The following is a 27,728-nucleotide window of genomic DNA, read 5'->3' on the forward strand; positions in this document are numbered from 1 at the left end:
AGCGTCCCTAGTAGCCGGGGCGTCTCTAGAGATGTGCAAACTTCCGGTTCCCGCAGTGGCCCGGGCCTGGCCTCCGCCGCCGGTTCCTCCTCCCAGGCGTCCGCCTACTTCTTTGCTGCGCCCATGGTTCTAGCCGGCGCCCAGGCCTGGGCCGGGGCCGGCAAGGCGGAGCGGGCGAAGGCGGCGTGGTGAGCCGGCGGCGCGGGTATGATGTGGACCTCGCGTTGCCGCTGCTGTTGCCACCGCTTGCTGTCGGCCGCGCTGCTGCTGGCGCTAAGCGGGCAGCTGTCTTTGCTGCTGCTGCTGCTGCTGCTCCTGCTGGACGGAGCGGCCGCCCTCGCCTCTCACACCTCTGTGCCCGGAGCCCCACTGAAGCCTTCCCAGCCCCCGCCGCTGCCTCGGGCCTCGGGCACTGTCTTCCCCGCCAGGCCCGGCCTCCCGAGTGCTGGCAGGACCGTGTCCCCTTCCGGGCAGGCCGGGCTCAGCGGCAATGGCAGCGGCCCCGGAGCCGGGCCTGCCGAGATCGGAGGCGGCGGGCTGGCGGTGTCCCCGAATTCTGGCGACAAACCCATGACCCAGCGGGCCCTCCTGGTGCTGATGGTGGTGAGCGCCGCGGTGCTTGTGTACTTTGTGATTAGAACCATCAGGTGAGGCGGGCCTGCGTGGGGAGCACGGGTCCCGGGAGGGGCTGGGGGGGTTCGCTATGACCCCGAGTGCACCATCTCGGGTTACCTTGCTGCGGTCTTTGGAAAGGTTACAGTGACAAGTTTCCTTATGGGAGCGGGGCGTCAAATGACTGAGACTTCCGCTCATTTCTAATTATCTAGTGATAGTGGAGTGTTACAGCTGTCAAGTAGCAGTCGTTTCCAATTTATAATAGTTACAGAGCTCCTTCATTTCCGGATTTCCCAATTTCCTTGGCAGATTGTGTCTGTTACCTGGGGAGCCATTCACAGGCTGCTTGCAAGGTGATACATTTTTCATCGACTGCAACTCTTGAAGTTTAATGGGGAGAATCTCCATATCAGCAAAATCACGCATCTTTTGATAATTAAAATAGTTACTTCACTTATGATGCTTTAAAAAAAAATCAATCAGCTTTACAATCCCTATCACAAAAGAAGATTTTTATTTTATTACCCAATTTATGACTAATTTTAAGTGTTTTCATTGTTTTGGCAGCATTACTTTTAGGATACCTCAGATGATGGAAACAAGTTAAGTAGTGACTGTAACTTCCCTGTACACAGTAGAAATGATTCCAGGTATAGATTTATGATTCTATGAGAGTCCTCTAATTTTGTCATGCTTGGACCATAACATTAATACTGAGAGCTACATTTTATTAATTATATTGACCAACTCAAGTTGGTGCTGGAAATAGTGATCACTGAGATAGTGTGTCACCAAAATGATGAGGGTACTTAAAATGAACTCCATTGGAAATTCCATTGAAGTTACTACTGTGAATAATTAACCTGGAAAAGAATATACATTTTTAGAGTATGATGACACCTTAAAATACTTCAAGAGAACTATGTGTAAGGTGAATAAGATTAAAAAAAAATAAAAACTTTTACTCAACAATTATATTTATAATTGGAAGTTATAGAGAGGCAGCTCTAGCTAATGAAGAATTTCACAAAAATTATAGTTTTTGTATTGTATTGTATTGTATTGTATGGCTTCCACCATAACATTAATACTGAGTTTATTTCTAGAGCTGCATTTTATTAATTATATTGACCAACTCAAGTTGGTGCTGGAAATAGTGATCACTGAGATAGTGTGTCACCAAAATGATGAGGGTACTTAAAATGAACTCCATTGGAAATTCCATTGAAGTTACTACTGTGAATAATTAACCTGGAAAAGAATATACATTTTTAGAGTATGATGACACCTTAAAATACTTCAAGAGAACTATGTGTAAGGTGAATAAGATTAAAAAAAAAAAACTTTTACTCAACAATTATATTTATAATTGGAAGTTATAGAGAGGCAGCTCTAGCTAATGAAGAATTTCACAAAAATTATAGTTTTTGTATTGTATTGTATTGTATGGCTTCCACCATAACATTAATACTGAGTTTATTTCTAGAGCTGCATTTTATTAGTTATATTGACCAACTCAAGCTGGTGCTGGAAATAGTGATCACTGAGATAGTGTGTCACCAAAATGATGAGGGTACTTAAAATGAACTCCATTGGAAATTCCATTGAAGTTACTACTGTGAATAATTAACCTGGAAAAGAATATACATTTTTAGAGTATGATGACACCTTAAAATACTTCAAGAGAACTATGTGTAAGGTGAATAAGATTTAAAAAAAAACCAACTTTTACTCAACAGACAATTATATGTATAATTGGAAGTTATAGAGAGGCAGCTCTAGCTAATGAAGAATTTCACAAAAATTATAGTTGTTGTATTGTAAAAATTAGTGAGTTACCCACCACTGGAGGTCTTTAAGTTGAAGAGCTGTTTGGGATATTTTATAGAAAGTTCTTGCCTACATATGGTTATATTATGATTTCTTAGGTCTCTTCCACTCTACCATCTGTGATTCTATTAATGAATAGATGCTTGTATAGTAAAGTTAATCAAAAAATTGCTTTTACTCTCAAAAAGCTTACTTGTTAATATTGGAATGTCACTTTTGTTTACTAACAAAGGGGTCTTAACTGTCAAGTCAACAAGCTTTTTTTTAAGCTTTTGACTGTGTGAAACACTATCTAACGTACTGAGAATACAATTTGTATTTGACTTCATTAAAATGCATCATGTAAAACTATGACCATAGAAATATATAAATTAGGATTTTTTTTTTTTTTTTTTTTTTTTTTTTGATGAGGCACTTGGGGTTAAGTGACTTGCCCAGGGCTGTATTTGAACTGCTCAGGTCTTCTTGACCCTGACTTCAGAGCAGATGCTCTATCCACTCTGCCATATATCTGCCCTTTAAATTACTGTTTAAAAAATAATAACAATTTTATTTTTTCAATGAACAAAAATCTGTTTTCCCTCTCTGGAACTTACATTGAGAAAGGAAAAGGAAAGAAAAAACAAAACCATGGAAACAAATACATATATAATACATCAAACATATATCATATTCAGGGACCAGATAAAAAGTAGGGACCAGAATTTAAATATGAGGAAGAAAACAAGCTGGATTACTTTTGTTCCCATATGTTGCACTTTATTTCTTGCTATTTTTTTCAGTTTTATTGATGTATATTTGTTGCTACATTATACATAAGTTCAAGATTATACCCTGTGTACAAGCTCTCTTGCAGATTAAATTATTAATCAAAACTAGCTACTCTAGGGAATTCTATTTATATTCTGCTCAAATGTTACTTTATGAAAAATGACCTTATTTAAGTATATATCTTTGTTTTATTTGATATTATTGTAATAAAAAGATTATCAGACAAAATCCAAATGCATATAGTATCTAAGAAAACAAAAAAAAGTTCTAGCATCAACCATATTCAAAAATATATCCTTCATTCTGAATCCTGAGTCTAATGACTGTTAAGTGAAAAACATGCTTCATCACTGGCCCTTTGTAATTCTGATTGGTCATTGAGTTGATCAGAGTTCTTAAGTCTTTCAAAATTGTTTGTCTTTGCAATACTTTTATTGCATTTTTTTTTCACCTGGTTTTGCTCACTTTATTCTGCATTAATTCATTCTAGTCTTTCTAGGTTTCACTGTAACTATTTCGTTTACCACTACTTATGTCACAATAGTATTCCATTATATACATATCATTATAATTTGTTTAGCCATTCTGTAATTGATATCTTCTTAGTTTCCAGTTTTTTTTTCCCCCACTACAAAAAGAGTTTCCATAGATATGTTTTGTACAAATTGTACAAATTTTCTTTCCTTGATCAATTTGGAGTATAAACCCAGGCACAAAGAGGATATGCAGTTCAGTAACTTTGGGAGCCTAATTGTAAATTACATTCTGGACTGCCTACACCAACTGATATCCCAACATTGCAATAATGTGCTTATTTTCCCACAATCCTTCCCAATATTTGTTATTTTTCTTTTTTACCCAAATCAACTTTGCTAATTTTATGAACATGAGATGGCTCCAGAATTTATTTAATTTGCTTCATGTAGCTTTAGATAACCTTTTTTTTTACCCTTTAGAAAACTAGCTGGTCATATTATTAGTGCATATATCACTATAAGTGGCTCTTATTCTTATATTTTTGAATCTGTTAACTGTGTCATCTTGGAACTGAGACCTTTGTCAGAGATTGCTGTGAAGATTTTTTTTCCCAGTTCTGTTTCCTTTTTTCTCTTTTAATTTTTGGCTATATTAGCTTTATGCAAAAACTTTATATAGTCAAAATTATCTTTCTACCAAGAGTTTTTCTATCCTTTGTTTAGTCATGAACTGTGTCTTTATCTATGGATCTAAAAGATAATTCTTCTGTGGGGCATTTAGGTGGTGCAGTGAATTGAGCACCAGCCCTGAAGTCCGGAAGACCTGAGTTCAAATGTGACCTTAGACACTTAACACTTCCTAGCTATTGTGGCCCTGGGCAAGTTAACCCCAATTACCTCAAAGAAAGAGAAAGAGAGGGAGAGAGAGAGAGAGAGAAAGAGAGAGAGGGAGGGAGGGGGAGAGGGGAGAGGGGGGCGGGGAGAGAGAGAGAGAATGAGAATGAAAGATAATTCTTCCATATGCCTTAATTTTTTAGAAATGATTTTATTCTTTTTGTCTTTTTAACATCCATTGGAGTTTATTTTGGCATATCATTTATATGTTTGTATGTGTATATATATATATATATATATATATATATATATAGCTTCTACTAGACTAGTTGCCACTTTTCTCAAGAGTTTATTGAATTGATCAACTAACAGGCTATTATGTTTATTTGCTTCTGTGTACTGTATGCCTTACCTCTTCCATTAACTGATCTCTCTGTTAATCAGTAACAATGGTTGATTATCATGCTTGCTTGACTTCCTTTTCTATTTTTTAAATGTTCCTTGAGATTCTAGATCTTTTGTTATCCCAAAAAATTTTGGTCTGTTTTGTTTTTGTTTTGTTATTTTTCCCCTAGCTCCATAAAAGTTATCTTTTGATAATTTGACTGATGGAGCACTGAAGTTATGAATTGATTTTGTTAGGGTTGTAGAATGAATATTTCTATAAATATTTGTGTAAAAAGGATTTTTAGTTTTATGCATTGAGTATGTATATATATCTTCATAGGTAGACTCCCAAACATTTTATATGTTTTCTAGTTTTTTTTTTGTTTGTTTTTTTTTTTTTGTAATTTTTCTATCTATTCCTGCTGGGTTTTGGTGGTAATATATAGAAATACTAGTAATTTAAGTAGATTTACTTCCCATTCTACAACTTTAGTGAAGTTACTTCAATTAATTTTTAGTTAAATCTCCAGGGTTCATATCATCATTTTCAAAAAATGATACTTTTATTTACTTCAATTGCTTTTGGTTTTTGTTATAGGTAGCATTTCTTGTATTATATTAAATGGTCATGATGGTAACAGTGATGACAGTGGACACATTCTTGCTTTATTCCTGGTTTTGTTAGAGAGGTCTTTAGTTTATCAACATGCTATGTCTACTAGTTCTTTATTTTTGATAGATACTATTTATATTAAGGAAATATCTATATATCATACTTTCTAGTGTTTTTTGCAGGAATGGAAATTAGATCTTGGCAAAAACTAAATTTGGTGGTTCACTAAATAAGAGAGAAAAGCTTGAAGTCAAAAAGACTCATTTTCTGAGTTCAAATCTGGCCTCAGACCCCGATTAACTGTGGAACCTTACACAGATCACTTAGCTCTGTTTGGTTCAGTTTCCTCATCTATAAAATGATCTTGAAAAGGAAATGGCAAGCCATTCCCGCTATCTTTGCCAAGAAAACTCCAAGTGGGTTTATAAAGAGTCAGACATAGCTAAAGCCAGTGAACAAGAAGAAGAAAAAGCTAAATTAGGAGTTTTTGGAAGATAATATCTATTTAAAAGGTTTCTAATTTTGAAATGAATTTTATTACCAAAATGTGTTTGTCAGACTTTAAGATTATTGCTTTCATTCTAAAAAATATTGTATCTGGCACTTATTGTTGTTAATATCCTCTCCTGGAAAGAATTATAAAAATAAACTGTTGAATGTTGTAATGAGTACTGTCTTTTAAATCAGAAGATTTATATTTTGAATTCTGGCTTTGTCACTTAATATCTCTGTGACCTTTGGCAGTCCATTTTAAGGGCCCTTCCTCTCCCTAATCCAGATAACTTAAGGGAAAATCTCTGAATAAAGCTAAGTATGGCTCATGTGTGGGATTGCTCCAATAAAGATACTATTGTAACTCCCTAAAAATATATATTCCACATAAAATGTGGACATCAGATATGAGGCAGCTGTTTATTTCCTTTGACAAAAATCATACAAGAAGCATAAAAACACATAAGCACATAATGACTAATACATAAAACATTTACTTTGACCTATTATACTCCCTAGAAAATTTCTGATAACTAGTGCAAATGTTAAATATATATTTTATATTTTTATTAGAACTGTACTATCCAATCAGTTGCAAGTTCCAGTTCTTTCCAGCCAAAGCATGACTTTATTTAGTCTTTCAGTTATGTAATGATGCAGCCTTTGGTCATCTCCTCAATCAAGCATGCTGTTAAAAGAATCATACCTCTGGTTGGCTATAGACCATTCTCAATCTCGATACCTATCAATTTATGAGATAAATAATAAGGTTGAAAGTATCCAATTCTCAGAATTACTAATCAAACAGAAATACAGAAGACAGCCAAGGAACTCTGGTACACTTGGGCAAATACATTTCTCCCATGGTCCTATGCTTATGTTACAAACTGCTGTTAATATTGGAGAGAAAAGGAGAGAGAGAAAGTTCTCTTTTTCTCTTCCCAATTGCTGGAAATCCAAGGGAAAAAAATAAATGAAAATAATTAGTAGTCCAAAATATTTGTAGCTAATACATAAATTTGAATCTTGATTCTGCTTTATAAAACTATATGAACTTGCTAAGGAAATTTGTGTTTCTGGGTCTCCGTTTCTATATGAGAGATATTGGACTATCAAAGAAGTACAGATATTTAGAGTTGAAATAGACTTTAATCAGTTATCTAGTCTAATTCATGAAAAGAATTCCCTCTATAATATAGCTAAGAAGTGGTCATCTAGTTCTTTGTCTAAAGTTTTCCAAATAGTGAAATTTACCAGCTCTCAAGGCAGTTCTCATTGAACAGCTCCATTTCTGAAATGATGCCTTGCATTTCCCTCTTTACATCTCTTTTTGTATTTAGTCCTACTCTCTGGGTCTAAACAAGTCAAGTCATATCTCTGATTCACATGACAGCCCTTCAGATACTTTAAGAAAGCTCTTATATCTCCCTCAAGTATTCTTTTCTCCAAGATAAATATCCCTGAGATCCTTCAATTGCTCTTCATGTCATGGACTCAATAGCCTTTACCATCCTGGTTGTCCTCATTTGTACATTCTCAAATGCTCAATTTTTTTTTTTTATTTTTGAAAATTATTTTATCCTTAATTTATGGAATAAAACATATATTTTCATAGTATAATATAATAAAAAAGATAATTGCACATGAAACTGAAACTCTATTATGTACTACTTGCCATGGAAAAGAGAATTTCTGCTACTCTCCTAGAGAAGTTAAAATGTTAAGGGGTTAATCAGTGCCTCTCATGGAGTTTCCTTAGCAACTTCTGAAGTTCCTTGTGATTCATTGCTGAAGATGTCAAAACAAATTCCCTTATTTACCCCCAGGTGAGTACTGCTGACTCAGTAACTATTTAAAAAAGTAGTGAATCCTCCCTATCTCTGGACTTTGTATGAGAATCTGTAGATCATGAACACGCATGTTAGCTTAGACAAGCCTAAACCCAGAGTTTGGCTGCCTCTTCTTTTTTGTGTTTCTATCCAAAGCCTGGTCTCCCCTAAGGTAATCAAGCTTGAGGAACAAGATTCCAGCCTTTTTCACTCAGAGCTAACTGGTAGCAGGGGTATCTGCATTGGACAAGGTGGGTCACTAACAGGAAGAAGAGCTCCACTTTTGGCCTACTTTGGACTTAGTTGTAGAGTTAGGTCCAGTTTGGGTGAGATGAGGCAGTCACAAGTTACTGAAAGTAAAGTTGGGACTAGCTCTCTGGAGGACCTCCCGATCAGCCTTGATCTTAGTGGAGTGAAAGAGGCAGGAGGCCCATGTGGCTGGTCAAAGATAGAGTCTGGAATCTGGTGTCTTCTCTTGTTTCTATGGCTGAGAGAGTGATCTGAGTCTGAGACTCCCTTTAAATACTCCAGTAGGGTTACATTACTACCTCACACTGAGCATTTGAAATTGTAGAACATTACATCACCATATTACCCTAAGTATATGCCAACTAGATTGATTACATTAAGTATGTGCTTAGAGAACCATTATCTCATATTGAGTAGGTAATTAACTATAAATACCCTGCTGTCCTAGATTAAGTACACCTTTTCAGAGTTCCTGCCTTCTACAACTGAACATGTAATCAAAAGAGTTTTACTTGCTCCAACACAACAAGAAGGGACAAGAATACAGTGATCTTTAGTTTCTCAGTATGAAGGGGAAGGGAAAAAGAATTTATATAGTGCCTAGTTTGGGTCAAACATTGTGCTAAATGCTTTTACAAATATCTCATTTGACCTCACACCATTATTTAACTTTTTTTTTTCCATTTTTTCATTTTGCTTTATTGTATCTTGATTTCTCATAAAGTCATTAGCTCCATTTGCTCAGTTCTGTTTTTTAAGGAATTATTTTCCTCAGGGAGCTTTTGTACCTCCTTTCCCAATTGTCCAATTTTATTTTTTAGACCTTCTCTTCATTAAATTTTTGTATTTCCTTTTGCATCTTTCTCAATTCTTTCTCTAATTTTTCCTCTCTTTCTTACCTGATTTTCAAAGTCCTTTTTAAGCTCTTCCATGGCTTGAACCCAATTCTTATTTTTCTTGGAGGCTTTGGATGTAAGCTTTGAATTTGTTATCATCTTTTATGTGTTTTGATCCTCCTTGTCAGTATAATAACTTTAAATGGTCAGAAACTTATTTTTGTTTTCTAATAGTTTTCCTAGCCTAGTTTAGAGATAAACACTACAGTTGGAGCAGGGGTCCTCAAACTTTTTAAATCAGGGGCCAGTTCACTGTCCCTCAGACTATTGGAGGGCCCGGATTATAGTAAAAACAAAAACTTTGTTTTGTGGGCCTTTAAATAAAGAAACTTCATAGCCCTGGGTGAGGGGGTTAACTGTCCTCAGCTGACACATCTGGCCCACAGGCCATAGTTTGAGGACCCCGGCACTATAGACGATGAACAAAACAACAATTGAACACTAAATTGTAGCATTTGCTGTTAGACAATTCCTTAAGTGTAAATGATCATCCTGAAAATTTAACAATCTGAAGAGCAGGTTTGAACTGCCTCCAGCATATCTTTGGTGGATATATATCACTTGTTCCAGCCTCTAAGCCTACATTTCCAAGTCTATGGAAAAAATCTTAGAGATCGTCTAATTCAGTTTTATAAATGAAGAAGCTGACATTCAAATAGAAAAATAAATGAATGTGTGTGTGTGTGTGTGTGTGTGTGTATGTGTGTGTATATATATATATATATATATTTATTTATTTATTTATTTTTTTTTGCTTTTAACCCTTTGTTAAGAAGGACTCTGTTTCCAGGGGGAAAAGTACACAGTCCCAAACTTCTGGGATTTTGTGCAGCTGTTTTCAGAAATCCTTAGGAACCTGACAACAAGTACTCTTTTCTGCCCTGGAATTGTTGAGTATGAATTTGCCCCACTGTTGCTGTAAGATCTAGTGTGCTGGCCGGTCCTGAGGTTCTGCTGATCTTGGCTGCTCTGGGACTGCACAACAGAACCCTACTCTCTTGCTACAGACCCTCTCCACTGACCTTACGAGTCTTCCCTGATGTCCCCAGATTGAGAGGTCCAGAAGCCTCCAGCACTGCTGCTGATTTAGAGGCCCTGCCTCACTGATGCTGGGGTCTGGACTGAGGTTGGGGCTGCACTGGGATTGTGGGCTGGGATCCCATTTTGGTTCCACAGACCTTTTCTGCTGACCTTCCAGCTCCTGTTTGGTGTTTCTGAACTGAGAGGTCTGGAAGTCATCAGTACTGCTGCTGATTCTGAGGTCGAGCCGGGTCCAGCTGGGTCTGGGGCTATAAGCTGGACTCCCACCCTAATGTCACACACCTTTGCAGCCAAGTTTCTAAGTTGTCTTCAGATGGAAAATGTTCTACTCTGTCTTTTTTGGGTGTTCTGATGCTCTAAAATTTATTTAGTCTTTATTTAAAGGAATTTGTAGCAGTTTGGGGAAGAGCTTGGGTGAGTTCCTACCTTTATTCCACCATCTTGACTGCACTGCCTATAAATCTTCATCAAAATTCTCAGTCCATTCTCATGTCTTTCCTCATATGATTTAATTAGTGTATATTCTTTGTGTGATTATGCAAATTTTGCTTTGCATCATTTTATAAAGTACTCTTTAGATTTCTTTATAATCCACATATTTGTCCACTTTAATTACTTTCTAGTGTTTCATTACTTTGATAGAATATTCTCTCATTATTGCATATTTAATATGCTTCCAGCTTTTTTTTTTTTTTTTTTGGTATGTTTTTGTTTGTTTGTTTGTTTGTTTGGGGGTTTTTTGCAATTAAATAAAAAACTCATAAAATAGGAAGCTCTTTCTACTGTTTTTGATAACATTTTCTGGGTATATTCTTAAGGGAATCTTTGAATCAAGTGGTAGGATTTTTTTTTCCTTTGGAATCTTTACTATTTTATATTTTAATGTTTCCCTTCTTTCTAGATTTTTTATTTTCCTCCAAAGGATCTTTTATTGAATACATAAATATGTAATTTAGATTTATAATATTAATGGGGATTTATGATCTCTCTGTTCTTCAGCAGGAACTTGAATAAAGGAAGAAATAGTGGGCATCACGAGGGAAGAAATAGGAGATTACGTGAATAAACTAAACCCAGACATAAAACAATCAAAGTGAGGTGTCCTCATTTTCTTTGAAAAAGTGCCTGCAAAGCTGGCATCATCTGGTTGGTAATTCTTTTTTGCATTCCCATATCAATGCATCAATCATTATCAAAAGTACAAAGTATCACAGTGAATAGAGTACTAAGGCTGTTGTCAGGAAGACCTCAGTTCAACTCCAACCTCAGCTTTTTATTAACTGTTAGGCTCCAGGCAAGCCATTTTAACCTCTCTCTGCTTCTATTTCCTCTACTGTGAAATGGAGATGATAATAGAACTCACTTCCCAGGGCTGTTGTGAGTATCAAATGAAATAATATTTGCAAAGCTCTTAGCACAGTGCCTGGCACAAAGTAAGAACTTAAATGCTTCTTACTTTAAAAAAAAAAAAAAAAAAAGTAATACAATTTCATATATTAGAATCAAGGTGTTGCTAAAGATATGTTTGGAATAAAACAGATTCTATTCCTCTCAAAGACAAAAGTTATTGATGATTGTTAGATAAAGAAACACACATTCTGATTGTTTATATAGCTTATTGTGTAGAGATTTGCTTTGCAAAATCTCTGCCCTAGGCATTTTTGTCAGGTATTATTCTCAGAGGTTTCTTTTATAAGTATGAAAATGACCGCATGTGTGTGTGTGTGAGAGAGAGAGAGAGAGAGAGAGAAGGAGAACTTTATACATTTTTATCTTTTATTATTCAAATGTTAATATTTCATGCTTTAAAAAAAATACTACAAAAATTATGATCCTAATGGGGGTGGGATAACTACCGAAAATTATTGGCAAGTGTCAAAAATTTGTGAGTTAATAATTTTTGTTAGTTTTTGTTTCTAATATTTGACATCCCTCAGTAAAATAATAAAAGCAATTTGCCTTTTTTAGACAGTTTAATTAGAAATACAGAGAAAAGTTTTCCAAAATATGTTTTAAACAAAAAAGGGCCAAAAGCAATTTGATGCCCAATGTGAGAAATGATTATTTCCCTCTTATAATTAATAGCTAATTATTATACTAGGATCAAAGGATTTCACCTTTTCTACTTCCTTGTTCAGAAATCAACCAGTATGGGAAATCTTTCTTAAAGACTTACTCAGGTCAATATCTAAACAGACAGAAAAAGAAATTCTAAGTTTAGACTGATGGGTGTATTTCTTCTCACTATGTTTGCTCTGACATATCCTGGGAAAATATTGATTTAGGTGTTATGGAAATTGATGTCTCTTTGGCCAAGATTTTAGTGACCTAAGTCATACATCCTACAGTGGTCCATCTCCAATTTGATTAACCAATTAGAGATCATATTGGACATCCCTCAGGAACACCTCCTTTTTGAAGGGCATATAAACTGTGATCCTACTTCTATTAGAGGTCTTTGGTCCAAGAGAGATGGTCAGGTGATATCTTTTTATTAATAATATGCTGGCCTTATTAATAAAATGATTAAATTATCAGGAAATTATTTCTTTTGAACTTTTTTAAACATCACACTAGGCATAATAAAAACACCCAGACCACTCATTTTTTTCTAACATTTAATTAATAGCAAAGCTTTTTGTTCTATAAAATACGTGCAAAATACATCAACATTTTCCTGTAATCCATTTCTTAATTGTCCTAAATGTTATTTTAACTTTTTAAACATATTTAGTCTTTTTCATATTCAAAAAAAGTTCATATCTAATAAAAATGGTAATCTCAGTGAATTATATTGATATACTCTTTCATTGTCAGAGTAATAAAATAAAATAGCCTTTTATTCTGTTATGTTTACATACACTTTTGTGTAAAATTTTATCCTGTTTGTTTTAGTATTTTGGTTTTATTTTTGTACTGTAGTTTGTGAGAGGCAGTATGAGCTTTTTAAAGTGGATAGGGAATAGAATCTAGAGATAAAAAGGATAGACTGTAGGTTCTCTGATATATTTTAGCTCTGTAATGGACCAGTTACTTCATCACTCAATCAAACAACTCTTCAAAATAGAGGTTCCTAACCTGGAGTCCATCAACTTATTTTACTATATATTCTGATAACTATATGTCATTATAATTGATTTCCTTTGTAATCCTATATATTTTTATTTTATGCACTTAAAAATATTTGGAGAAGAAATCTACAGATTTCACTAAATTGTAAAAGGGCCAATGTAACAAAAATTTAGAATTTCTGTCTGAAATGATAAATTTGAGTGTGAAGTGATGATCTACATTGATAGAGAAATATTCCTTGCTTGAAGCTCCCCAAATCAACAAAATCACAAATGTGGTACAAAAGAAAAAGCTTTTCACTTATTCAGATGGGTAAATTATATCTAATTTCGTCAAATAGAAAACTATTTAAACTGCCCTCTACCTAGAGAGAGACCATAGCTTAAACTATATAGCTTCACCTTAGAGACTTCACATTAATACCAAATGACTTGACCTGGGTTATTCATGTTGTAAGTGACAGAGTTAAAATTTGAATTCTATCTCATATAAGATAAAAAACAAAAAATGGATATTATATGCCCTTTTTTACCTCCAGCTTCACCCAGGCATCTTGCTGGTGCTGTTATTAGAGCACTGTACCTAGAGTTTGGAAGACCTGACTTCAGATCTGTGGCACCGGACAAGTCACTTGATTTCTGTTTGTTTCATTTTCTTCGACTGTAAAATGGAGATAATAACAGCATCTGCCTCTAAAGATTTTTTTGAGGATCAAATAAGATAATATTTGTAAAGTATTTAACTAGGTGCCTAGAACTTAGTAGGTGCTACATTTCCTTTCTTTTCTCTTCCCTCTTCCCTCTCCCAATAGTGTCTGACCCTCCATGACTATATGGGCGATGGGTCCCTTGGGATAAAAGAATAAAACCAAACCTCACTGAGATACTCTTAGCAGCTATGGGAGGCAAATTCTCTTGCAACTTCTTTTCAGCTTTCTTTGCCACTTCTAAGTTCCCTTTTACACTGATAACCAGTGTCAGGTTTTATCATAGCCATTATAATCTCTTTTCTAAATCCCTCTCACCCTTCTCCCCCCCATTTTTCGATTTTTCATTCCTTTAGTTTGAAAGATTTCACCAGATGGGCAGGTATAGGTGGAAATCTAATTATATTATCTTTTTTTCTTCAAACCCACCCCTTTTCCAATTTTTGTTGAGCATACTCAACACCTAGATTCTCAACTTTATCATTATCTGTTCTTGATCCTTCATTTTTTGGCAACTTGTATATATGAAGCAATGCTAAATCTTGTCAGTTCTTCTTCAACATCCTTTGAATTTGTTTATTCTGCTTATTAGATCTGGTTTAGGTCCTCCCTATCTATCTTTTCATGTAAGTTTGTCTCAGAATTCCATGATATGATGTTACTTTCAAAGCATAAAATCCTTATGTTAAATCATAAGAATTACATAATAAATGAGAAGTTGGAATTCCATGTAAATTTTTTCAATTACTTGGAACTCTTAAAATTCCCCCAATAGTAGGAACTTTAAATCAAGAGCCAATTGCTCAGTAGCATCTGAAGCAAACCATCCCTTTTTGTTTGTTTTTTGTTTTTGTTTTTTTCCTAAAAAATAATCCAATTAGTGCTTATGTCATTTTTGATAAGATATTAAAGCCTTTAGACCCTTTACTTCTTGGCCTGTTTAATTGGAGCTGACATTTTGAAAGCTAATGAAATGTTCACAGAGTACTTTTGAGGTGATAACTACTATATAAATAAAAGACATTTAATAATGATGATTATAATTGTAAATAGCAATGGCATTCATTTTGCAGTACAAAGGATCATCTTTCTCTTAATAGCTTGGATTTATCTGTTAACTGTTTCACTTAATCAATATGCAATGCTTTGGAAAATTTTGAAAATAAATATGGTATATTAATAAATTTCTAATTTATTTGATATTGTTTTTCTATCAATTCATACTTTCATGTATGTATATTATATATATATTGTGTGTGCATGTATATGCTTATATGTTTTTTGTACAAACAAAATATGTGTGTTTGGGAAAGATTGTGTATGTGTAAGGATATTATATATATAATAAATTGGGGGTAGTCTTAAAGAAAAGGAACTAAGATTAAGGAGCAATGAAGAGGGCTTTTTTTTTTTTTTTTGCCTGCCTCTCTTTCCTTTTCACAACCTAAGGTTTTAGCTTAGACTTGAAGGAAGCCAGAAAAACTAAAAGACAGGGGAGGAGGGAAGTATTCCCCTTCCTTTCCTAAAGGCATGGGGAATAGCTTTAAAATGGTTTGTTGTTGTCAAGGAATAGCAAGAAGACCAGTGTCTTTAGATCATAGAATATGTGGAAAGGTATAAAGTGTAACAAAACTGGAAAGGTAGAAAATGAACAGGTTTTATATAAAGGGCTCTAAAATCCAGATAATATTTTATATTTGATCCTATGTGTCATAGGTAGCACTGCAGTTTTTTGAGGAAAATGAAAGCTCCATTTACCACTGTGTTTTCCATTATTTCTGATTGTAATGAGTGTCATATTTGGTCTTAAAGATTATAATGTTCTTTGGTTCAGTTTTCTTGGGGTCTCTGGGAACAGCTTTTGTTTCTGTTCAGTAATCATTACGGAGTCAGAGGTTAAAGTCCAAATCCTTTATTGTCTCTTTGCCTAGGGCCTAGCTAGCTTTCTTAAAGGCCTTCTGGAGTCTTGGTTTCAGTGGAGAAATGAAAGAGAGCCTGCCATTTAGGTGGTATGAGATGGGATGAATGAATCTAAGTCCAAGGGCATGTGCCTCAGCCTCCAGTCCACTTGTCTTCTCCAGCTTTGAATCTGGCTGAGTTTGTCTGAGCTTATGTGCTTTCTTATCATAGGTGTGAATCTTGTAGAACTATATAAAGTACTAAGTATATGTACTGTACTAGAGAACTATTAAGCACCATGCTAAACTGGATAACTATTGTCTCATCAATTCCACCTACTTAGCACCTTATAAGAGTCCTTGTTTCAAGTTCAGAATTCTGGCCCATAACAAAAGATTTTTCTGCATTTATTGATATAATCATGATTTTTGCTGTTTTATTATTGATATAGTCAATTATGCAGACAGTTTTCCTAAAAATGATATATACACACCCCCCCCCACACACACACATACCCCCTATGGGATTAAAAAAGAACAAAAATAAGATAATGATAAAGAGGTAAGGGGAATTTAAAGAAATAGGAGGACTAATGGAGAACTGTGTAAGAGTACTGAGGATTGCTTGATGAAAGTGTCGATATGTGTCAGAGACTGGACTTGAACACAGATTTTCCTGGCTTTAAGAACAGATCCCTTAATTGAGGGCCATTGCTGCCTTTCCTAAGAGATAAACAAGGGGATTGTATTATGCTCAAAAGAACTATAAACAGTTAAAAAAAAAAGTATTGATATTAAACATATGCTAAATTGAATATGTAATTCTGTAAAGCAAATATTAAATTATAAAAAAGAAAAAAAACAGAGGGTAAAATAGTAGTGATAGGAAGACACTCCTTTCTCAGAGCTGTAGACATCTAACAAGAAATTTAAATAATGTATATAACCAAGTACATATAAAATGTATACAGAATAAACTGGAAATAATCGATAAAGGAAAGGGAACTAAAATTAAAGGGGACTGGGAAATACGTCTTATAAAAGGTGCGATTTAATAAAATTGATAATTAAAAGAAGATAGCATGCAGAAATGAAGAGGTAATAAATTCCAGGTATGGGAGAGAGTAAGTTGAAAATATAGTCTGGAGAGAGAGTATCTTGTATGAAGACTAGCAAAGAGGCTAGTGTCAATGAACTGCAGTGTATTTACTGGTGAGTATACAAAAACATTATTTATGAAATAATATGAAAGACTTTAAACCTTTTTTTGGGGGGGCTGGGGTTATTAACATGGATTAAGTACTTTGCCCAGGATCACACAGCTAGTAAGGAAAGAGCCAAGAACAGATTTGAACACAGAATGAGTTGATTTCTTTGATATTTTTTCAAAGGCAGTCAGGGTTAAGTAACTTGCCCACGGTGATATAACTAATAAGAGTCTGAGGTCTGATTTGAATTCTGGTCTTCCTGAGTTCAGAACCAGTGTCCTAACTCTAGCTGCCCCATGTGAAAAGGATACAACATTGATTCTTTTCCCTCCCTCTTGTCTTCCCTGACCACCAGTTAGAATCCTGAGGGAGGAACACGTGGCACCTTTCAACCTTGACCAGTCATTTCGTACTGAAACCTGCATGTATCAATAACATAAGTTTTAAATTCTTAATCTAATGAATTCTTGAAGTTTGTTTCTGTACTTTCAAAAAAGAAAAACTAGACCAACCTACATGGTATTAGGGTCTTTTCCTACTAGTCCTACCATACTTTGTATCAGGGGAGGGGGGAAGGGAAGTTAAGCAAGACCAACTCTATGTCTGGGAATTTAGGCAGCATTTTTACTCTTTGAGAAGAGAAGAGAGAGGTAACTTCCAAATCTCTCAGTGGCAAACATTAGTCATAATTACTCTACTTATTGTAACATGGTGGTCGTCATTGTATACAATTCTGTTTACATTGTCTATGTTTATTTTAATTCTTAACATTCAGCATTTCTCATGCAGGCTTCTGTACAAATAATGTTCCATTGCATTCTTAAGCCTCAACTTGTTTACCTATTTCTTTGTTCATGGATACCAGTTATTTTTAGGTCATCTATTACCCCAAAATATGCTCTATTAATCTTTTGTTATCTTTGATTCTTTTCTTTATTTTTGACCTACTTTAACCAAATACAGGATCACTTGGGCAAAAAGGCAAACAATTTGCTTATTCTTTTTCATATTCAAAATAATTTTCAAGAACAATTAAACCAATTCAAAGTTTATGTATGAATGTCCTTGTTTTCCCTTATCTCCTTGAGTGCTATTTCCATCTCATGTTATCTTTCCAAATTTGCTTCTATGAAGTTAAACCCAGATTGATTTCAATTTACATTACCCTTATTAATGATTTCCAGCAGTCTCTTTTCATTTGGCTCTAGTTTACAATTCTTTTATGAAAAATGTTCATGTCATTGGACTACATATTCATTAGGGAGAATGACTCCTGACTGAACATTTGTGTTAATTTCCTATCTGTTATTTCAGATCTTTCTCACAGAGATGTTAAAACAAGTATTCCCCTGCCCCTACCATCAGTTTCTCTTATATTGTCTTATTTTTATATTTACATTGCCTTTTTCTTTCTTTCTTCCCTTCCCCTTGAATACTTTTATCCATTTTTTGGTTAAGAATTCATCTCCTAAAAAAATTGGCAAGGATTATTATCTCCCTCCAAAATTTACTCTTTTTTAATGCAATGGCAAGATTGTGGATGTAAGCAAGAAGGAATTAAAAAGAACAAGGGTAAAAGACACCATTACCAAAACATGGGATCAAAAGAGAATATAGTGTGATCAAGAGCAAGAGAAGAATGTGTGGTCTTATGACCAATGTACCCATGAGATGTAGGAAGAAAGTGAGGATGGAAAATTCACATCAGATGGATCCCTCTTGTATTGTACTTTTAGGAGAAATAAGACAAGAATCTTACAGAAAGAGCAAATAGAGATAAGTTGTGATCTTTATCATTGCAACTCTTAAATTGATGAATTCTTTTTAAGTGTGGCTTTTTTTGTCATATGTCCTATATCTATTTGCAATTATAGTTTGTAGTATATATAGTATATAGTATAAAATTCTGGACTAATCTGTCTTTTTTATTTCAACAAACTACTTTTCAATTCCCTTTGTAGTTCTTACTGAAGAGAATCTCTGGGTTTATCAAATACTAGACTACTGATTGTGATTGCTTCTGATTCTGCTTCCACCATTATGTACTCCGAGTCTCTGTTGTTTCTTGAAATTGTCTATCCTCCATTCCAAACTCTACGAAGTGTAGAGGTGGCCTGGAATAGTGCATAGTGAGCTGGTCTTTACGACAGGGAAACCTTGTCTTAAGTCCCACTTCTATAACTTAGGGCTTTATAACCTTGGAAAAATCATGTAGTCTCGTTGTATAGACTGTTTCTTCACATGTTAGTTCCATATACCAGTGAAATCATATGTATCATTTTTATCTCTGTCTTCTCTACCTAGTTAATCCTTGGTAATTTGTTATAAAATTAAATCTGTAAATTTAAGTATTATTATTTGTCATATTTGAATAGATGTCTTCATTTGCCACCAGCTGTTCAGTTTGGTTTTGACTCTACCACCATCAGCATAATGCTCTCCCAGGATAAACATATCACTAGGAAACTCATCATCATGGAGCCCACTTTTAAGCTTTGTTCCTCACACTTCATCAGTACTTAGTGGCTTCTGCCTCTCTAATTGGAGGATTGGAGGTTGGAGCAAGAAATACTTCTCATAGTCTTCCTTTATAAAAGGCTCAAAATCTTAACCATCTTTTCATTTAATACTAGCTTCTCTGCTTGGTTTTAGCTGTAATATATGTAAGTCTTAAATTTATATTTGTTGACTTGATTTTCAGATATTTTATGCATTTCTGTAGTTACTTTAAATGGATTTTCTCTTTATAACTGCCCTATCATTCTAACTTCTGTTCTTGCTGTTGAAAGTATATGATATTATTTCAAAAACTGATTTTGAATTCTGGTGCTTAAAACTATTCTTTGAATATTTTCTTCACTAATTATCCAGGGCTTTCTAAGTAAATACCATAATCTCAAAAAAGTATATATTTTTTTCTCTTTGCCAATACTCATATTTATAATTTCTGTTATCTGTTGCTAAAAGTAGCATTACCAGAGCTTACATGTCAAGTAATAATGGAAAAAAGGAAACAAATCAATATTTATTGAGAAACCTTATCATATTTGATTTTGCTTTTAGATACATACTTTTTATCATATTAAATATGACTCTTCTGTTCTTATTTTCCTTTGGTGTTTAACATTAAAATATAGTGTAGTAATTTTCACTAAGATTTTTATATTAGTAATACATTAATAATATTGGTCTATGATTTACTACTTTATCTCTCCTTTGTTTAGGTATTAGGACCATGTTCTCTTATAAGAATAAATTGTAAGAATGTTTTCTTCTTAAGAAGTAGCATGGGTATTAGTTGATCCTTCTGGGTCACAGGTTCTCTCTTCTTCACTCCTGAGAGTTTTCCTTATATAGCTCTTATGTCAATTTTTAAAGTTGTATTAAACTTTTTCTACTTAATTTTTGTAGGTTACCATTAATTTTCTTTATCTTTTAATTTTTCCTAATATATAATTGTGTATAGTTAGGCCTAGTAGTTCTTTTCTCCTCCATTATGAATATACTTTATTAATTTTTAATTTAATTTTTAATTGTCTTACTTAAAGGCTTATGGCCTTTTAATTAATATTCGCAAAGAGCCAGATTTTTATTTTGTCATTTCTTTTATATTTATTATTTTTCATTTCATCATTTTTTTTTTATTTCTGCTATTTCAGATTCTTTTATACTTCTTTTGGGTTTACTAATTTTATTTTCTATTTAAATAAAAATATTCTAAATAAAAATTAATGGTAAGTTTGCTAAAAAATCTTTTTTCTATCAATATGAATTATTAGTGAGAGAGCACAGTTATCCTTTGAGAACTCCTTTAGCTACATCTCTGAAATTTTGGTGTGTTATCTCATTATTCTCTGCTGCATAATATTTTTTACTCATCACTCAGAATGCCAAGTTTCCACATAGTTCTGCATATTCTCCTTTTGTTTCCTAAGTTTCTTACTAGCTAGTTTCTGATATGTGAATAATGATTTCATTTTCAAATTTGAACTACTTATTTCCATTGAGTTGGAACCAATTGCCATTATAACTTACATAATTATAATTTTGAATAGTGAAAATTCAGTTATCTTTGACTTTTGAGGATTTATTATTCACACTAATCTGCACTTGGCTATAGTATACTATCTCTATAATGGCTGTATTGCTTAGTTCTACCTTTAATATTTATTATTTCCAAGTGTTCCAACACAATATCTATTTTTATAAAGGCACCATTTGATCATGTGTATGTGTGCATGCGTATGTATGTATGTGTTTCCTTACCATTCAGAAGACTATTTTATGTTTCAGCTCTTACCTCAGTTACAATTCTTCATCAGATATTTTGTTTCCTTTTTGTTATATTAAGTCACCAAGAGAGGAAGATTTAGAACTTTTATAATTATTTGATTACCCATATGTAATATTACAGTATTATAGCTCAGGTACTTTGTATTTATAGGTTTAGGTTCTATGCCATTTGATGTATATGGGAAAATAAATATACATATTAAATAGTAATATTGTTTCATTGTGGTACCTTTGAACATGAGAGACAGCATGTGTATGTGACCTTGTAATCCAGAAGATGAGTTTAATTTCTGCTTGTCATAATACTGATCTTATAACCCTTGGTCATTCACTCAGTTTCCTAGTATCCTTGGTCACTAACTCAAAGATGATTAAGTTTCAAAGGAGATGTTGATTTGCTTTGGTTGAATAAATTTCCTTATCTGAAGTACTCCAAAATAGTGAAATCAGCATTTTGTTGTTGTTGTTTTGTAATTATAAATGTAAATGTAGTTTCTCTGCCTCTGATGAATTATTATTCTTTTTTATTTGATAACTGCATTGCAACTCTTGGAAATCTTCATTTTATTTCTGTTTTCATGAAATTCAATTTTGATTTACTTCTTGAGAGATAGGCCTTTTTCTTGTATTCCAATGGCTTATTTCTGTTTTCCCTCATCCTTCCATTTTTGTAACATAGTCCTATTTCCTTTTCACTATAATCAGCAAATATTTGTTAACTCTGTATCAGGTATTGAGGATACATAAGAAAAAGTAAAATTTCCCTACTTAGTAAGCTTATTTGAAGAGATATCCTATATACATAATAAGTATGTAGAAATACAAGTTATTTGGAGGAGGAGCTAGGGAAGACTCAATATGGAAAGTAGTGCTTGAGCTTAGATTTGAAAGAAATTCAGGATTATAAAAGGCAGGGATGAAGAGGAATTAGGCATGGAAGATAGCCTGAGACAAAACATTGTGTGAAAAAAGCCAGAATGTCAGTTTATATGGATTCTAATATCCATGCAAATTGAACCCAGCAAGGTTTTTTGGTGTGTGAGTGTAAAGGATAGTTTCAGCTTTTTTTTTTTTTTTTTTGGGGGGGGGGAGAAGAATGAAGGTCAAAGGGGAGGGGTTGGTTAAGACCCTGCCCAGAATCAATTCACTGCAATTTGGTGTCTTATCTTCTTTCCCTTGTCCATGAAAGCACCTTCCCTAACTTCTCCTACATATACATTCCCTTTTTTTTTTTTTCATGTAGATGAACCAGATCAATGTTTTTAATGTCTCATGACTGTACAAGGGTTAATACATAAGTGTGAGAGGATAGTTGTACCCCAAAACAGTCAATGAGGTTGCTTCTGCTAATATATGAACTGTGTGTAGTAAAATTGAATGGGATCTATCAGCTTTCTAATGTTATTCATATGCCTTTTATTTTACATGATATTACTTTCTTATTGATTTACTACATAAAGGGCCTCATGTCTCAACTTTGTCTTCAGAAGTTCTTAAGGCATGTATATGTCCCTTAAATTTCCATTACTTTTTGAGGTCAGTATTACTGAGAAAATTCCAGCACAGAATAAATACTGAATATACCATTTCAAGATGAAAAAAGAAAACATTTGTAGGGATATTGCTGGATGTGTGTGTGGTTGCAGGTAAGTGTGAATTTAAATTAAAGTTATTCTAAGTTATTATAAATGAGGACCTTCCATACATTTTACTTGCTCTATATTAAAACTTTTCTTACTATGTATATTTTGGTAGAATGAGAAGAAGAAATAGAAAGACACGAAGATATGGAGTTTTGGACACAAATCTAGAAAATATGGAATTAACACCTTTAGAACAAGATGATGATGATGATGATACAACTCTTTTTGATGCCAATCATCCCCGAAGGTAAATAAAAATTCAGACTAAACAATGTACTAGAATAAAAATTACAAGGAGAGTCATGTTTTATTATATTTTCTTCCTAATAGCCAGCTTTCTCTGCTTTGACTGCATTACCATCAAACTTTATACACTAAAATTGCTATTATACATATATTGCATTTGTGTGTGGGTGCATGAGGACACACACACACACACACACACACACACACACACACATACATCAATGTTGAGTTGGTTATATAGGAAGAGTCCATTAGAGCAAATATATTTATTTGCTGTGCTTTGCTTATCTGCCAAAACTGTTTTGAAGATAACTGAGATAATATCAGGAAGTCCATTCAAAAAAGTAAATACTTCTCATCTACTAGTGTACCCTGTCCATAATTGAGCATTAGTGTTTTTAGGAAATTTGAATGCAATGGATCTATTATAATATTCCTGCAAATTTATCATAAGATGGAATTCTGTCTGTAATGTTTACTCTTGTAAAACTTACTGGTGAAGAAATTAGATGATTTGTTTCCATGCTCAAAAATATGTCATGCTATAAGTTTGTAGAGTATAATCTGAGAGGAATGCTAGGTTAAAATAAAGTTTTCATTATATAAAACTAAAGAAAAGCAAGATAAATGGAGTAATAAGATTATTACCACAAGGGTTATGAAATCTGCTTAGAGTGTTACTTCTCTCATTTCACTGAGAAAGGCAACTCTTCACCAAGGAATTTCCTTTACTAGTGTGAAGTGATTCTTAGTTTGTAATTTCTAACCTTAGAAGGTTTTGGGATAGTCCAGGAGTGAGAGTTAAGTAACTGACCCAACAGCCAGAATATATGTCAGAAGTGAGATCTTGACTATCAGGCTATCTTTACCATGCTGTGTTCCCTATCCATGACATGAAGATTTTGATATGCTATTAAGGGGTTAATTCATTTACATAATAGGAGCTCCCCTTGATATATTTCAGTTCTTTTCCGTGCCATCACTCCTGCACTAAGTATACTTGCCTTCTTTCACCTTCTTGATTTTTTGATGAACCAGTTCATCTCTACACTGTCCTCATTGTTAATCTGTATCTGCCAAGACTAGCCTTGAATTACTACCATCAACTGACACCTTTGTTCCTACATATGTGCTGGAAAACAAAGCTGGAGAAAATCAGAAAAATATTCAGATTGAGTTCACTACAAATTTACATTAGAAAACCTCAACTGGTCCCTCACTGTAGGAAAGCCATCTTCTTATACTTTCTTAATTAACTCACATTACAACTCACCATAGTAGCTCATCCTTTTCATCCTTCCTCAAAACTTCCTTCTCCCTCTTCCTATCATTTAAGAATCTATCTTGTATTTTACAGAAAAAGTTGAGACCATTCTCCCAGAACTTCCTCTTCTTTCCTTTTTTTCATTTCACATTAAGATACCTTTTTCTACTATCTCTGCCTTCAATCATCTCTCACCTGAAGACAAATACCTCCACATGCACAAATGTTCCCATTCTATTCCATCTTCTCCAACATATTCTCTCTTCCATCTTTCTTTTACTCTCACTTATGTTCACTACAAACATGTCTGTTTTTCCCATCCTCAAAAAACCCTTACTTGATCCAAAATCATTTCCACTAGCTAATGTTCCATTATCTCTTCTTTTTTTTGGCTAAACTCCTTGAGAATGCTCTCTCTGATGTTTGCCTCTGCTTCCTTTCTCCATTCTTCTAAAACTGTTTTCTCCAAGTTTACCATGATCTTTAGTATCATATCTAATGACTTTTCCCCACTTCCACCCCACCCCTACCCTCATACTTCTGGACTTCTTTGTAGGCTTTGAGATTTTCGATCACTTTCTCTTTGATACCCTTGTCTCTCTAGGTTTTCGTGATATTACTGTATCCTGGTCCTCCTTCTACCTGTCTGACCGTTTCTTCCCAATCTCCTTTGTTGAATCTTCTTCCAGCCCAGGAAAGGTAGGTATCATCCAGGGTTCTGTCCTGGGTCCTCTTTTCTCCCTTCATACCATTTTACTTGGTCATTTCACCAGCTTTCATGATCTCAGTTATCATCCCTGTACTGGTAATGCTGAAATCTGTTTATCCAATCCAGACTTCTGATCTTCAGATTCACATCCCTAGTTGCATGACATTTCAAACTGGATATTATACAAATATCTTAAATGCAACAGAGCCAAAATTGAACTCAATTATCTTTTCCCTAAATCCTTATATCTTCTCATCTTCCTTATTTTTGTCACTACCATTCTGTCATTCACCCAGAATCACAACTAAGGTATCTTCAAACCCTCACTTTCACCTCCCCATTTCCAGCCTGTTGCCAAGTTCTATTGATTTTATCTTTTTAATCAACTCTCATATGCCCATTTTCTTCCTTGCTACCATTTGTTACAAGTTCTTTTGCCTGGTGTGTGGCAGTAACCTGCTGGATGGTTTTCCTGTTTCAAGTGTCCTCATCCTAGTCCATCTTCCACTCAGCTGTCAAGTTGTTTTCCTGAAGCAAATCCAATATTCCAGTAAACATCTAAATGCCTAATGGCCTGGGGATACACTTAAGAAAAATATAGTCCCTGCCCTTGAGTAACTTACCATGTAAAGGGGGTGGAGGACAATATACAAAATAAAGCAAGAAAGTAGGGGCAAGAGCCATCTTGTTCCAGGTATTGAAACTAGGCAGAGCAATAGAGGCAAAATGGACTGGGTTTCTACTTTTTATACAGAAAGGCAAGGAGAGAATTTTGCTACTTTACTTTCCAGCTTTCCAAAGGAGAGAGAAAGCTGAGAGAGAAGTAATGTCAATTTAGGCTTATTAGTAACATTGTGGTAAGTTTAGAAGGGATGAACCTCTGGGAAGAGCATCTTGTTTCTACCTTTAAAACCAGGCAAGAATGCGGATATAGAGTGGAATGGCCATATTAACTCCTATTAGGTAAACTTAAACTCCCTATTACCTGCAGTATCAGCCAGAAAAACTTGTGGTTACTTTCAAAATCAAGCCTCTTCTGTCTTTCCATTCTTCTTGTATATTACTCTCAGGTTCTAGATAATCTTATGAATGACCTTGCTGTTCTTCACACAAGACACTCCATTTTCAGATATTACTGGAATACTCTCCCTATATCCCTTTACCTCCTGACTTCTTGGCTTCCATTAAGTCCCAGCTAAAATCCCATTTTTTGCAACAAGCCTTTCTTCATACCCCCTTAATGCTACTTTCTTCCTTCCATTGATTACCTCCAACTTCTTGTCACATAGTTGTTTTCATGTTGTTTGCCTAATTAGGGTGTGGGCTACTTGAGAGCAGTGATTATCTTTTCCCATCTTTATTTTCCTCAGTACCTGGCTGCTCATTGGCTGATTGATTTTTTTTTTTTTAAGCATATAAACATCTCAGGATTCAAACACAGTTCTAATTTCAAGTATGTTGCTAGGAGATAATTGCTTCTCTCACAATGGTCAAGATGTTGATAATAGGCTCCAATAAATTTAGCATTTTAAACAAATTCAATTTTAGGAATATTATTTGTCCAAAAATCAAACAGTTGGGAAATAGGTAGTCAAATATTGCTAAGTCCATAAAACAATCATGCAACAATATTAAATCATTACAACAAAATAATCATTATCTAGAAGACACTTTCAACATAATTCTTGAAATTTATTTAAAAATGTTTTCTTCTTTAGGCTACTATAACCACTATCTCTTTGGAAAAAGTAAATGAATAAAGGTGAAAATTTTTAAAAATCTGTAGATAAAGATAATTTTTTCTATAGTAATATAGTTAAGATGTATATCAGAATGGTTGGATTTGATAAAATTGATAAGTAATAATATTAGTACATGTACTTAAATTTCCTAAATTGATAACTTTAATTATAAACTTTTATTTTTCTCTTTCCACCTTAACTAAAACTTTGTTTAAGAAAATAGAAATGTACTAAAATGTGTAAAAGAAGGATTTAAATAGTATTACCTGCTTTTTTTGGTTACAGATAAGAATGTGCCTTTTAATGAGAAAACATCATTGGTGAACATCATAGGAAAAAGCTTATGATTAAGGAAGAAGAAGCCAATATCAGTCACAGTATGGGGGGTATTTAAGTTATGTATATTATGACTTTTAATTTGTTGTTGAAAAAAATACTGTATCAGTTTGTTGCATCTTTGTATATATATATAGGAATGTTATAAATGAGTTCAAATCTGAAGAAAAAGAAATGCATTATAATATAAAGCTACTTGAAAATTACCATTAAAATAGTGTTTTCATTTTTCTTTTCTTTACTGTTTACCATGTGGTAAACAGTTTCTGTTTATATGCTAATCAGCTAAAGTTAATTGTTTTGCTGGTATAATGTTTTAAGTAATTATACTTGTAGGTACCCACTGAAGTGCAAATTCTTTAATATAATTTGATTTTTTTTCCCCAATAAAATATATTTCCCATTTTTGGGGGGAAATGCCAGATGTACTGCTTTGTTTTTGAGTATTTTTTAAACTATATAATTATATGAGCTGTTGTATGCAAAGCAATAAATGTGATATTAAATTGTTTTAAGTGCACTAAAAGAAATGTGGAAAGGAACTATCATTTGAAGATAAAAATTTATTTCCAAAATAA

General features: G+C 34.0%; 1 protein-coding gene across 3 annotated transcripts; it reads left to right on the forward strand.

Annotated features, from left to right (window-relative positions):
• FAM174A (family with sequence similarity 174 member A) lies at positions 1 to 27,728 on the forward strand. Of its 3 annotated transcripts, XR_004234113.1 has the most exons (4): positions 1 to 647; positions 22,966 to 23,100; positions 24,968 to 25,062; positions 27,100 to 27,728. XR_004234113.1 is itself a non-coding variant. In XM_031968257.1 (3 exons), exons 1-3 carry the CDS (start codon positions 208 to 210, stop codon positions 27,101 to 27,103), a joined length of 579 nt encoding a protein of 192 aa, XP_031824117.1. In that variant the 5' UTR covers positions 5 to 207; the 3' UTR covers positions 27,104 to 27,728. The 3 variants fall into 3 exon arrangements, 2 of the variants coding, with proteins under 2 accessions (XP_031824122.1, XP_031824117.1); XM_031968257.1 differs by lacking the exon at positions 24,968 to 25,062 and having other exon boundaries at positions 5 to 647; XM_031968262.1 differs by lacking the exons at positions 24,968 to 25,062; positions 27,100 to 27,728 and having other exon boundaries at positions 22,966 to 23,104.

This window comes from Sarcophilus harrisii, chromosome 1, assembly GCF_902635505.1.
Source record: "Sarcophilus harrisii chromosome 1, mSarHar1.11, whole genome shotgun sequence".
Lineage (NCBI taxonomy): Eukaryota > Metazoa > Chordata > Mammalia > Dasyuromorphia > Dasyuridae > Sarcophilus > Sarcophilus harrisii.

What these genes read in the sequence shown, in the direction of transcription:
- FAM174A (XM_031968262.1), top strand. Translation starts at nt 208, where the DNA reads ATGATGTGGACCTCGCGTTGCCGCTGCTGTTGCCACCGCTTGCTGTCG. An exon ending in TTTGTGATTAGAACCATCAG is followed by an intron (nt 648 to 22,965) that starts GTGAGGCGGGCC and finishes ATATTTTGGTAG; the next exon opens with AATGAGAAGAAGAAATAGAA.